Raw genomic sequence first — 14,306 nt, forward strand, 5'->3', positions numbered from 1 at the left:
TGGAGTTCCTGGTTACTGGCAAAATATTTGTGTAGAGGATCTGTAAAAAGTTCACTGAAAATATGTACTATGAAAAGACTTAGAGGCTTATGCAATGGTGTATCAGGATAATCTCCTGCCTGCAACTCCCACTTGGGCGCTGGTTTGTGTCTTGATTATCTGCTTTCAATCCAGCTCTCAGCTGATGGCCTGGAAAGCAGTGGAGGATGGCCTAAGGCCTTGGGTCCTTATTCCCACAATGGAGACAGGGAAGAAGTACCTGGCTGCTAGCTTTGGATCAGCTCAGTTCCAGCCACTGTGGCTATTTAAGAAATGACTAGTGGATGGAAAACCTTTATATCTCTCAGCTCTCTGTAAAGATCTACCTTTCAAGGGCCCAGCAGTGTGGCCTAGAGGCTAAAGTCCTCGCCTTGAACGCACCAGGATCCCATATGAGAGCCAGTTCTAATCCCGGCAGCTCCACTTCCCATCCAGCTCCCTGCTTGTGGCCTGGGAAAGCAGTTGAGGATAGCCCAAGGCTTTGGGACCCTGCACCCATGTGGGATACCCAGAAGAAGTTCCTGGATCCTGACTTAGCATCAGCATAGCATCGGCCGTCGCGCTCACTTGGGGAGTGAATCATCAGACGGAAGATCTTCCTCTCTGTCTCTCCTCTCTGTATATCTGACTTTCCAGTAAATAAATAAATCTTAAAAAAAAAAAAAAAGGTCTACCTTTCAAATAAAAATAAGTAAATTTTAAAAAACAAAGAAAACAAAAACCAGCATTCAAATAACCTTTTGATTAATTTCTTGTAACCTTTTGAGTTATGCTTTTTTTCAGTAATATTGAATTACAACTTTGAGTAATATTGAATTACTTACGACAGAAAACTAAAGCATTTTTATGGTTTTTTAAAAAGATTTATTTGATTTTTATTGGAAAGGCAGATAAGATTTACAGAGAGGAAAGACAAAGAGAACGATTTTCAAGTGGTTCACTCCCTAAATGGTCAGAAAGGCTGGAGCTGAGCTGATCTGAAGCCAGGAGCCTCTTCCAGGTCTCCCATGTGGTTGTAGGGTCCCAAGGCTTAGAGCCATCCTCTGCTGCTTTCCCAGGCCATAAGCAGGGAGCTGGATGGGAAGTAGAACAGCTGGGACATGAACCAATGCCCATTTAGGATCCCATCACTTGCAAGGTGAGAATTTGTGCCAGGCCCCATTTGTATGTTCTAAAAAAAGGATTTATTGTTTTATTTGAGATATGAGTGACCAAGAAAGGGAGAGACAGAGAGCATCCATTTCCTTGTTCACTGTCCAAATGACTGCAACAACTGGGGATGGGCCAGGACAAAACCAGGAACCATGCTTGGCCTGTGGTTCACTGCTTTCCCAGAAACGCATGCGCAGGGAGCTGCACTGGAAGCACAGCAGCCAGGACTGGGATAACACATCCCTACAGGATATAATGTTACAAGCAGATTGCTACATTATACCAGCCCTGACAGTGTGTTAGGGCATTGTAAATGTATGTGTGCAAACAAAATTGAAGCTTTCCAGATGCAATTATAAAAAATTCTGATTAAACACTTTTTTCTTCATTAAAACTATGTAACTGGAAAACCAGTGTTCATTTTTTGCAGATTATTTTTGGGAGAAGAGCTATGGAAAGAGCTAATTTGCGTTTCCCTTTGTAAAAACTGGCTTGGATTTCTCTTTTCAGTGTCGTCCAACATGATTGAGCGGTCTGTGGTGGAAGCAGCAGTCCTGGAGTGCAGTCAGTCGGTGGATGAAACTATGTATGTGTGTCTGCGGAGTTGTTATTATTTATAATGACTTTCCTGGGGAAAGAATTAGTGATAAGCATCTGCAGTTGTCTAGTGGTGGCTGTTGTTATTCCTGTGTCTCTGAGCCTGCATTAGAAGCCCGATCATTACGTGATTCATCTTGACTGTTCTTTCTTTGTGTTTGACGTGATAGCATTTGTACCATTACTAATGTTTGCTGCTTGTCCAACCAATGTGATGTTTTATTCTGTGCGCCATGAGTGAACTGATTTGAGTGTTAGGAAATACGATTTTCTTTCATTCTTAGGAAGGCATTGAGCCCAGAGAGGTCCAGCACCTTAGCTTTGTCACACAGGAAATGGCAAATGAGGGTGGAACCTCTGACGACTCTGCTGTCACTTTTTTTTTTTTTAGGAGTTACGTGGCAGGATATTTTGACTTTTGTATCTTTTGAGTGTCCTACTTTCCTTCTTTAGGTATGGTACTTCCATATTTGTAAGATTTAAACGGGAAGAAACCATCTGGGAAAATGGGCAGAAAGACTTTCAGGTTTAATAGTTCTTTTTCTCTTTTTATTTATTTGAAGAGTGATAGAGAGGTACGAAGACAGAGAGAGATATTTTCCATCCAGTGGTTCAATCTCCAGATGCCCCACAATACCGCACAGCCCGGGCCAAGGCTGGTTGCAGCATCCAGTCTGTGATCCACCCACATATCCCATGTGGCAGCAGGGACTCGGGTACTTGAGCCATCCCCTGCCACCTCCCGAGATACACATCAACAGGAAACTGGATCACAAGCACAGTAGCTGAGACTCCAATAGGACATGTATCATCAAGACAGCAGCTCGACCTCCTGGTCAACACCTGTGCCAGACACTTCTTTTCCCTGCCATGATTAGAACTTGAAAGTTAGAAAGAATGGACGAGAAAGGCAGTATGTGACCTAGCAGTAAAGATGCTGTGTCACACAGCGGATGCAGGGTTCCATACCCAGCGCGATCCTGACTCCAGCTTCTTCCTGATGTGGCCCTGGGCAGCAGAGCTCATGACTAACGTGGACGGGCTCCTTCCACCCACAGGGAGACTGCATTGTGTTGCTGGCCATGCCTTGGTTCTGCTGAGGTCATTTGGAGTGTGAACCACTGGATGGGAACACTGTCTTTCTGCCTCCCAAACAGATAAAAATAGAGAAATTGAAGAATCTTAATTTTACCCTTGCAAGCACATTGTTTAAAAAACTAGAGTGCAGTGATTTCATTGTCCTGAAGTTTATCCTAAAACAGGCAATGCCTGCGTGAACCCTAAATTTCCTGTCTGTCGGGCCCTTGAGATGTAATAGCCAGCTAACTCAGAAGTCCAATAGGGACTGAATGGTGAAAGATTTACGGCCTCAGTTGTCAGAGTCATTATAGTGTAGTGCAAGACAGTTCTGATTTTTAGAGATGAAGAAACGACAAGAAAAGTTACCTGCCAAGACCATTCCACTGGCAAATAGTGGATCTGGACAAGTCCACTGGTTGCCAGCGACAACTGTGACCACTGGGATGGCATGAACCTTTTAGACTATTTTCAGTTTGGGAGAAAAACATACAGTTTTAGAGAACATTTTTTGAAAGAAAAGAAATGTTTTATTTTTTTATATGGAACAGTTATATGGGCCTGGTGTGATAGCCTAGTGGCTAACTAAATCCTTGCCTTGCACCTGCTGGGATCCCATCCAGGTTCCAGTTCATATCCCGGCTGGTCTACTTCCCATCCAGCTCGTGCTTGTGGCCTGAGAAAGCAGTGCAGGACAGCCCAAGCCTTGGGATCCTGGACCCGCGTGGGAGAACTGGAAGAAGCTCCTGACTTCGGATCAGTTCAGTTGTGGCTGTTGCCGCGACTTGGGGAGTGAACCAGTGGATGGAAGATCCTTCTCTGAAAATTTGACTTTCCAGTAAAAGTAAAACAAATTAAAAAAAAAAAGTTATAGACAGAAGGCAATAGAGAGATCTTCCATCCTCTGCTTCACTCCTCATATGACTCCAACGGAGCTGGGCCAGGTTACAACCAGGAGCTAGGAGCTTCTTCTAGGTTTTCTGAATGGGCAGCAGGGGTCTGCCACTTAGACTATCTTCTTTTGTTTTTCTCAGGCCATTAGCAGAGAGCTGGAAGTGGAGCAGCCAAGATATGAACCAATGACCAGTGCTGACATTGCGGGCGGTGGCTTTACCTGCTATGCTGCAGCACCGAATCCAAGAACAGTTTATAAATGGGATATTTTTGCAGTCGTGTTGTGAATACTGACCCTGCCCTTTTCAGCATGGTCAGTGTCTGATCTGATTCTATTGGCTTTCTATCTTTGAAACTATGTGAGGGTCTTTAAAAAGTTCATGGAAAATATATATTATGAAAAAAAACGAAATTATTTTTATACCAAAATAAGCTTATTTTTTCAATTTCATTTTCTTGTGGAGTTTTTGAAGTGTTTAAGTGTTCTATATATATAGAATCCTAGCTTTCAGTTATAGCTCTTAAAAGTAACATAAATGGGAGTGTTTTTTTCTTAAGATGTTAACTTTCATACATAAATGTGCTTTTTGACTGATGGCATTCTTCATTTTACGTTAACTTGATTACTTTGTTTTCTGCAGAATATTGGCAATGCTTTGTTGTTTGTTTAAAGGAAGTGCACAAGCTAAAAAGTTTACCCCTGTATTATTTTTGAAATCTGATATTGTATAGATGGCTTGAGGAAATGTGAAATATACATGTTGAAAGTCATAGGATTATAATCAAGTTACTGTATTCACCAATAGCACTTATATTTTAGTATGTCATGTCTCTGTGGGAAATGTTTTTCAGAGAACATATTTTCAATATCATAGGAGCATTTGATATTCCACGGTTTGTGTACAATGCCGAAAGAAAAAAGTTTCTCCCGTAAGTATACTACCTATTGATTTTGTTGACTTTTGGATACATAATTTTTTCAGAAGGATGTGTAAGTTTTCTTTAAGTGTATTATTATTTGACTTAAAGTTAATTTTGAATGTCTATTTTTCATGTATATTTTCATGTTTTATTTTTGTCCTATTTTTATGTGCTCTGAGAGTAAAATGTGGGCATTCCTTTTTCTAGTCTGTTAATGACCAGCAATCCTGCACCAAATTTGTTCGGAACAGCAAGAGATAAAGCAGAGCTGTTTCGTGAACGATACATCACTTTGCACCAGGTGAATGGGGTGGGAAACATTAGGTAAATTTAGGTAAAAAAAGAGATTAGGGCTCAGGTTATGGCACAGTGGGTTAAGCTACCACTTGCTATACTGTCATCTGTGTTTGAGTTCTGGCTGCTCCAATTCCAAACTAGCTTGTAGCCAGGAGCCAGGAGCTTCATCTGATTGTCTGACTTTCCCATGCACATTTGGGCAGTAGACTGGAAGTGGAATAGCTAAAGACAGGATATATGGGATGCCAGTGTTATACGCAAAAATTCAATATGCCATGCTAAAATGCTAGCCCCTAATAATCTTATTTTTAAGAGACTCATTTGAGCCTGGCATGATAGCTTACTGGCTAAATCCTCACCTTGTATCCATTGGGATCCCATATGGGCACCGGTTCATATCCCAGCTGCTCCACTTCCCATCTACCTCCCTGCTTGTACTCTGGGAAAGCAGTAGAAGATAGCCCAAAGCCTTGGGATGTTGCACCTGTGTGGGAGACCTGGAGGAGGCTCCTGGCTCCAAGTTTCGGATCAGTTTAGCTCTGGCCATTGTGGCCACTTGGGGAGTGAACCAGTGGATGGAAGATCTTTCTCTCTCTCTCTTTCTCCTTCTCTCTGTATATTTGCCTTTTTAATTAAAAAAAGAAATATATATATATATATACACACATACACAGAGAGAGAGAGAGACCTTCTTTTAAAAGTTTAGAGAAATCATGGGGATCTTGACCTAACCTACTGTGTTTCTACTCACATTTTGTAGAAGCTGAAACTGAAATGTGGAGTAATTATTTCTCTTTGTTCACCTGTGACTGTTCTGTTGACCACTCTTCCTCCTCCTCTGTTGTTACCATCCTGGTTTTGGTTGGTCCTTCTCAAGTTCTTGTTACTTCCTAAGCCTTTCCTGATTTCCAGTTAAATGGGCCATTTGCCAGGTAGTCGCCTACCATTTAGGATGCTTTCTCCCCTTACACTGTAAACATCTATTATTTTTCCTGCCACATGTGACACAGTGCTTTTTCTAGAGGGATGCTAGATTTTTTTTTTAATCTGGTATTGAAAAAGTGCTTTAAACTCTGCTGTGTTATCTTGGTTATGTCGCTTGATACTACTGAGCCTCATTTTTCTCATCTGTGACAGAAAAGCATTGAATTTCAGTCCTCTGATTTTCACTGCAATTAACTTCCTAAAAATAGATCTGATTTTATAATTCTACTTTTTTAAAAAATATTTTTATTGATTGATTTGAAAGAGTTACATTGTTAGAGAATGTTACGTTGTTAGAGTTCATTCTCCAAGTGATCACAACAGCAGGGGCTGGACCATGCCAAAGGCAGGAGCCAGGAGTTTGATCTGGGTCTTCACATCATTGCAGGGCCTCAAGCACTTGGGCCATCTTCCACTACTTTCCCAGGGACATTAGCTGGGAGCTAAATCGGAAATGCAGCAACTGGAACTTGAATCAGTGCCTGGTGCTCCTGTGGAATGCAGGTGCGGCAGGCTAGGGCTTAATCTGCTATTTCCCAGTGCCAGCCCCAATTATCTTACTTTATAATCTTTGTTTCTGTCTGTGTTGTCAGAACTCTTTTAAAAAATATTTTACTTACTTGAAAGACAGAAGGATAGAGCAAGCAAGCTCCCACCTACTGTTCACTCCCCAAATGTTCATTGTGGCTGAAGCTGAGCTGAGGCCAAAACTAGGAGCTGGAAATTCAATTCTGTTCTCCCATGTGCTGGCAGGAACTCAACCACCTGGGCCCTTGTCTCTCTCCTCTGGTCTGTAGTAGCAGGAAACTGGAATTAGGAACCAGAGATGCGCAGTGAATCCAGTTACTCAGACGTGAACTGCAAGCATCGTAACCCCTTTTGAAATAGCACTCTCAAAAACAGTATGCATTTTTTACTTTTAAAACATTTGGCTTAGCAATGAAGACGCCTGATAGAATACGCATATCCCACATCAGAGCGCCTGGATTCAGCTCCTAGCTCTGTCTTAGGCCAATGAAGTTCATGGTGGGCACTGCTGATAGCTGAACTGATGGGGTTCCTGCCGTCCACATGGGAGACTGGGATTATGTTCCCCACTCACAGCTTTGTTCTTGGCCCAGTCTCTATTGTCCTGGGCATTTGGGTCTCTCTCTGTACCTACGTCTCAAATAAATAAGTGAAATTTTAAAATTGCATTTCTATGTGTACATTATTTAGGCATATATGGTTTTCAAGTTTGTTGATTGCATATATTAATGTGAATTTAAGGACAGTGCTGCATCAGTATACCTTTTTAATGCATCTTAGTTTTACACGTCTGCTTTAATGATTTGTGTGAACCTTTCATTTTTTTATAGCGGACTCACAGGCATGAATTATTTACTCCTCCGGTGATAGGTTCTCAGCCCGAGGAGAGCGGAAGCAAATTCCAGGTTGGAATGTTATCCTTGTTATTAGGGGATGGGGGTGGTATAAGCAATACGTTTAATATTTATTGCTCAATTTTAATTCACTGAATTTTAAAGGAACACAAACTGCTGGTAGCTGTTTCCTCAGCTAACTTGATAAAGCTCATGCTTGTGCTCCATCTCAGACTGGAGCTACTGCCTCCTCTGGGGCAGGCCCTGAGTCCGTGGTAGCCCCAGCTGCTTTCTGCACTCCAGGTCCATTTGCTCGATACTTGACTGGATTTCTGAACAACTATTAACATAACCTTCTTGACCTCACTCATCTCCAAATCTTGGTCCATCCCTCACATGATCATCAAGTTGCTGTGTCCATTGGCCTGAAAACCACTTAAGTTTCTAAGGAAACATCATTCGTGAATGAATGAGAGAATACACACACTGGGCAAGGTGGTTGAGATCTGATGAACGGAGAAGAGATTGAAGATGTCTTCAGTTGATTAAAGCAAAAAGTCTGTGTTCTACACATTTTGATCCTTTGGAAAGCAGAAGGCACTGTCACTTTTGCAGCAAGCTGCTTGGCCACTGTCAGTTGGTGTGTGGCTGTATTCCCTTCTCTAGCATGTAAGGGACTTGTAGCAAACAGTCCTAAGCTGCTTCTGCCTACGCTTCATCATGTCCACAGGGTCAGTCTTCCCTCTGCCTGCCCACTCTCTTAATGCCCACAACAGCCTGGAACTCATTCTGGGTTTTCCATCTGGGAAAGTACTTGAACTTCCAGGGTTCATACTAATAGGATACTGGACTCAGCAGCCAGAGCTGGAAGTCCCACGCAGGTGCTCTGTGCAGGAGTCCTCGGGGTGTCTTCACCACGAGGCCAAAGACCTGTCCCTCAACAGATTTTGTATTTTTTTTTAAATCACAAAGTCAGATATACATAGCGGAGGAGAGACATAGAGGAAGATCCTCCGTCCAATGATTCATTCCCCAAGGGAGCGCAACGGCCGGTGCTGCGCCGATCCAAAGCCGGGAACCAGGAGCCTCTTCCTGGTATCCCACATGGGTGCAGGGTCAAAGGCTTTGTGCCATCCTCTACTGCTTTCCCAGGCCACAAGCAGGGAGCTGGATGGGAACTGGAGCTGCCGGGACTAGAACCTGCACCCTTATGGGATCCCGGTGCATTCAAAGCGAGGACCCTCGCCGCTAGGCCACGCCACCGGGCCCCTCTCAATAGATTTTGAAGAGGCAAAGGTTGATTTCATTCTCTATCATATGAGTTCCAATTTCACAATGATAAAAAGTCTGAACGAAACTAGATAATAATGGTGCTAGATAGTGGTCATAACCACATTGGGAGGGCATTGTAAGGAGAAAACATTTGTATGTTTGACAGTCTCTTTTTAACTTCTGAGTAAATCACATTATATCACTTTTTTTCCATAACAAAGGCCACCTATGTATGTATTATATATGAAGATATTTCAAAATGTGTGAAAAAATGAGATGAGTTTATCTTGGTAAAAAAAACTGAAATCCACACATGGCTTTTGTGTTTTTTTTTCAATTTTTAGTAATATGCATTATCTATTAACTCTTTGAAATCCTTCATATGCCTCTCTGTATGTATCAGGTAAATAGTATGATTTAAAAAAAATAAGATTAAAAAAATTGTAGGATAATATAAATACTATGATGTTATATTTGCAAATAGAAACTACTGGTATGTTTTTATAAATGCATATGTGTACATATAATTAGGATTGTGTAGAAAAAATTGGAAATATTTTTTTACTAAAAATTACTGCTTTTATCTTTGTTAAGAATGTAATGATCACAATGAGAATATAAATAATCATGGCAACAACTCTAAATACCAAGGAAAGGCAGCGTATAACGTAAAATAACCCATTAGTTTTGAAGAAGTGGTAATGAAATAAATAAAACTGATACTTTTCTTGCTCCAAAAAATAATTATCATTGTTCAGAAAGATATCATGTGAAATTTCAGTCATTGTCGAATACCTGAGATAACAAAATTTCTTTATGTATAATTCTTCAAGCCTATTGTGTGAGTCCATTTGATATTTTTGCTTTTTTTTTTTGATAAAAAATTAAAACTTCTTTTTTTTTTTTTTACTATATCTAAGGTCAAGTATATGACTAAAAATTGTTATCTACAAGAAAGTTAGTTTCTTGAAAGAATATATTTTCAATCTTTAAGACTTTGTTTTGTTCTATTTTAGCTTAAAACAATAGAAACCTTATTGGGTAGTACCTCCAAGATTGGAGATGTGATTGTTCTTGGAATGATAACACAGTTAAAAGAGGTAAGTGGACAGGCCTCGCTCTGGGTGATGGGTCTGCACCAGAGTGTTTTCCTCTCTGAAAACTCAGCCTGGTCACCACGTAACCCTTGTGTTTGTCAGATTTCCTGAGTGGTCAGCAGGAAGGAGGGTCTGCCCAGGCACCTGACAACAGTGTACCTGTGGGGTTTCTGAAGAAACAAAGCAGCAGGCCCCAGCCCGCCTTGGCGACACGGCTGGCTGCCGCAGACAGAAGGACAGGAGTGCCCTTGCCTCCCGTCAGTCTGAGCCATCCCTGCCAGGACTCCTGCGAGGAGGCCGAGGCCCACTTTTTTGTTCATTAGTTCTTCAAAAAAATTTATGTAAAGGATGCATCTCACTTTTATTTATTTATTTTTTTTAAAGATTTATTTACTTATTTTTAAAAAGATTTATTTATTTATTGGAAAGTCAGATATACAGAGAGGAGGAGAGACAGAGAGGAAGATCTTCCATCTGATGATTCACTCCCCATGTGAGCGCAACAGCTGATGCTGTGCCAATCCGAAGCCAGGAGCCAGGAACTTCTGGGTCTCCCACGTGGGTGCAGGGTCCCAAAGCCTTGGGCCATCCTCAACTGCCTTCCCAGGCCACAAGCAGGGAGCTGGATGGGAAGCGGGGCTGACCGGGATTAGAACTGGCGCCTATATGGGATCCTGGCGCGTTCAAGGCAAGGACTTTAGCCACTAGGCCACGCCACCGGGCCCGCATCTCACTTTTAAATGACAACCTGAGATGACTAGATTTTTTAGTATAGGAATAGCTGATGTTTTAAAATCTGTTCTATATTCTGTTGTTCCAATTTTAGTATATGTGCTGCCGAAGCGAACACTCTCTATTTTATTGTTAAACTTGTCCGAATTTCAGTTATTTTGTGATGGTACTTATTTTTATGTAAATGTGAATTTATTTCTTTTAAACATTTTTTTCCTAGGGAAAATTTTTTCTAGAAGATCCTACTGGAACAGTACAACTAGATCTTACTAAGGCTATATCCTTTACTTTTATTCATGTTTTAAGGCCTATGTCACATGAAGTAGGGTTTGGGTTTCTAGTACAACTTGTCTTTAGTGGTGGCTGTAGGGAGGTGCAGACATCATCCTACGCAAGGACACAACAGCACTGATTTCCCTTTACTGGAGAACGTGGACACTGTTTCCACTGTGTTAACATACAAGTTTGCACTGTTTTTAATGTGTTAACAATGTTCCAAACCGTTAACCAGGCTACAACTTAAGTGAATCATGGGAACAATGATTCCCAACACTGTTTAAGAGCCATGGCCTAAGGTTGGTCTGTTCAGTTTCCAGCGAGAAGTCTGTGACCTTGATATTTAGAAATCCCACAGGCTCAGAAGTCTTGCTGACTGTATAAAACTAGGTAATTATTTCCTCAACTGCTGTGCACCAGTTCCACAGTGGTCTCTACACAGAGACATGCTTTGTCTTAGCAGAAGGTAAGTTACTCTTTCTGTCCTTCTCCTTCATGTACAGTAAAAACCATTTCTATATTGCGTAAAGTAAGTTTACTCAGTTATTTCCAAGGGCATTGATTATAAGATCATCTTTAGACCATTGATTATATGACCATCTAAGACCATCTGACACAATTCTTATGTTCTAAAGGCTAACAGAAACTCTGTGGGGTGATCAGAATATTCCAAACTAGTGGTGAAAACTAAACATCTTGTATATATTATAAAAAGCCATGGAATTGAACCTTTTAAATTAAGGGTGGGGTCAAGCATGGTAGCCTAGTGGCTAAAGTCTTCGTCTTGTGAAGAATACAATGCAGTATGCATCTCTACTTCCAGATCAAAGAATGGACTCCCAATGAAACTGTTAACTATATCTTGACAGTAGGATGCTGGATTCTGCCATTGTCCATGCCTGCAATGATGGACATATGACTGTTTATGAAGAACTATATTTTAGTAATAATACAGGAGAACTCAGTTGGTGGGGAGAGGTTTTGAAGAGGGGATAAGGGAAATTCTAGGGTTTATGGAACTATATCATAAAATGATAATAATGATAAAAGAGAAGTGTACCAGGATCCCATATATGGACACTGGTTCATGTCCTGGTGACTCCACTTCCCATCCAGCTCCCTGCCTGTGGCCTGGGAAAGCAGTTGAGGACAACCCAAAGCCTTGGGACCCTGCACCCGTGTGGGAGACCTAGATAAAGCTCCTGGCTCCCGGCTCCAGATCGGCTCACCTCTGGCTGTTGCAGCCACTTTGGGAGTGAACCAGCAGCCGGAAGATACTTCTCTGTCTCCTTCTCTTTAAATCTTAAAGAAAAAAAGAAAGAAATATTATTATAGCAAAAATTAAGGGTGAATTATATGGTGAATAAGTTATAATCTAATTTAGTAAAGTTGGGGACAAAAATTAACATTATAAAAAAAAATTCTGAATCTATGCATCTAATCTCTCTGTACTCCAACAGGTGAAATTAAGAAGTGGAAGTTTTACTTTTGAGTTCATTTCTATTAGTGAACTTTTATAAATTGTCATTTTTACTTGAAAGACACACACACACACACACACATTCCCCCCATTGGTTGGTATAGTTATTAACTGCCTATGACAGCTAGAATTAGGCCAGCCTGAAGCCAGGAGCTAGAAACTGAAGCTAGTCACCCCCTGAGTAGCTGCAACCCATTTGCTTGAGCCATTGCCTGGTGCCTCTCCAGATGCATAGAGCAGGCACCAGCAGTCACGGGCAGTACTCCGACTTCACCCAGGCACTCCAGTACGGGCTGTGGTGTCCCAAGCGATATCTAACCCCCTTGCCAAATCGCCACTTCTGTTTAATGAACTTTTATTTATAGAATTGAGAGTAGGGTCCTGCACAATGGCCTAGTGGCTGAAAGTCCTCACCTTGAATACGCCTGGATCCTATACGTGTTCTAATCCCCAGCAGCTCTGCTTCCCAACCAGCTCGCTGCTTGTAGCCTGGGAAAGCAGTCAAGGACGGCCCAAAGCCTTGGGACCCTGCACCCATGTGGGAGACCTGGAAGAAGTTCCTGGATCCTGGCTTCAGATTTACTCAGCTCCAGTTGCTGCAGTCGCGTGGGGAGTGAATCATCGGACAGAAGATCTTCCTCTTTGTCTCTCCTCCTCTCTATGTCTGACTTTGCAATAAAAATAAATCTTTAAAAAAAAAACTATAATTGAGACTACTGGTAGGTCTGAAACTGGTATGCAGCTCTGTGAATTAGCAACTACTGCAGTTTTTTTTTTTTCCCATTTTTAAAAGATTTATTATTTTCATTGGAAAGTGAGATGAAGATCTCTGTCTGGTGCAGGGTTCCAAGGCTTTGGGCCATTGTCGACTTTTTTCCCAGGCCACAAGCAGGGAGCTAGATGGGAAGTAGGGCTGCTGTGTTTAGAATTGGTACCCATATGGGATCCCGGTGCATGCAAGACAAAGACTTCAGCTGCTAGGCTACTGTGTCAGGCCCTGTAGTTAGTTCTTAACACAAGAGACTAGCCCAGCATTTTTGCTTTGTGTAACTTGTCTTTCTTTCAAACAAGGAGAATTAGACCAATGAAAATAATTTCTTACCTCTCTTTTTTTCAGGTTGGTTTGAAGATCAAGTATTTCATGTCAATGCCTTTGGATTCCCACCCATTGAGCCCTCTAGTACCACCAGGTATAAAATGTTTGCTTGAATTCCTGTAGTTCTGTAGTGCTGAAGGTAGTAGCAGTGTATCGTATCTCACTTGTTACAAGGTCTTAGACTTTGTGTCAAAATGGAAAGTAAGTTAGCTGACTGGCTTTTCTAAGTGAATTGGCCTAACGTTAATTATAATACTACCTTTACACTTTGGCTTTAAATGGGAAAGACTTCCCATCTCTCTACCTTGCTTATGCACAGGGTAAGTAAGAAGCTCACATAAGACAAGAGAAAGAAAAATGTTTGCAAGAATGTAATTCCCACATTAATACAAATCTATTTGATATTTTGCTAAAGAATGAAAGTTTAAGAGGCAGCTCATAGCTCCTTACTTTATTATGAACAGATGCACCTCTGCAGAGCTATTCCAAAAGGCCTGTGAGCAAGGAGAGTTCTGAACCATGGGAAGCAGGCAGGGACTGACGATGGTGTTGATCTAGCTGGGGCTCCATATCGGCTCAGCTCTGGTGGTTGTGACCACTTAGGGAGTGAACCAGCGGATGCAAGATCTTTTTCTCTTCTTCTCTCTATTAATCTCCCTTTCCAATGAAAGTGGCCAGGTACTTTTTCTGAATCTTCCACGCAGGTACAGGATCCCAACGCCTTGAGCTGTCCGCTAGCGCTTTCCCAGGCCTCAAGCAGGGAGCTGGAAGTGGTGCAGCTGGGACACGAACCAGCACCCATATGGGATCCAGGTAGATGCGAGATGAGGATTTAGCCACTGAGCCATTGCATCAGGCCTAAAAATATATGTTTCAAATGTTTTCCATTTAAATATGTAATATTAAAAATTCAGTTGTTGAATGTGTGCTTAGAGGACCAAGACAGGAATGAGGTGTCATAAAGAACATTAAGGTGATAATTGTACTCTATACTTTTTCCCATTAGGATTATAAACTTTCCTGTTAGGATT

The 14,306-nt window shown here is 41.6% G+C and overlaps 1 protein-coding gene across 4 annotated transcripts in view; it reads left to right on the forward strand.

Annotated features, from left to right (window-relative positions):
• POLE2 (DNA polymerase epsilon 2, accessory subunit) overlaps nt 1–14,306 on the forward strand; it is a 28,989-nt gene that overhangs the window by 5,107 nt on the left and 9,576 nt on the right. For 2 of the 4 annotated variants that reach the window (XM_040968758.1, XM_040968759.1), the window contains exons 3-10: nt 1,702–1,777; nt 4,612–4,689; nt 4,888–4,981; nt 7,320–7,394; nt 9,611–9,694; nt 10,644–10,700; nt 11,117–11,165; nt 13,297–13,369. In XM_040968758.1, coding sequence (XP_040824692.1) covers nt 1,702–1,777; nt 4,612–4,689; nt 4,888–4,981; nt 7,320–7,394; nt 9,611–9,694; nt 10,644–10,700; nt 11,117–11,165; nt 13,297–13,369 — 586 coding nt within the window. Of the gene's footprint in view, nt 1–1,701; nt 1,782–4,611; nt 4,690–4,887; nt 4,982–7,319; nt 7,395–9,610; nt 9,695–10,643; nt 10,701–11,116; nt 11,166–13,296; nt 13,370–14,306 lie in introns of those variants that run through there. The other 2 variants (XM_040968761.1, XM_040968760.1) reach the window with 2 other exon arrangements.

This window comes from Ochotona curzoniae, unplaced genomic scaffold (assembly GCF_017591425.1).
Source record: "Ochotona curzoniae isolate NIBS_2020 unplaced genomic scaffold, NIBS_Ocur_1.0 scaffold_4701, whole genome shotgun sequence".
Taxonomy (NCBI): domain Eukaryota; kingdom Metazoa; phylum Chordata; class Mammalia; order Lagomorpha; family Ochotonidae; genus Ochotona; species Ochotona curzoniae.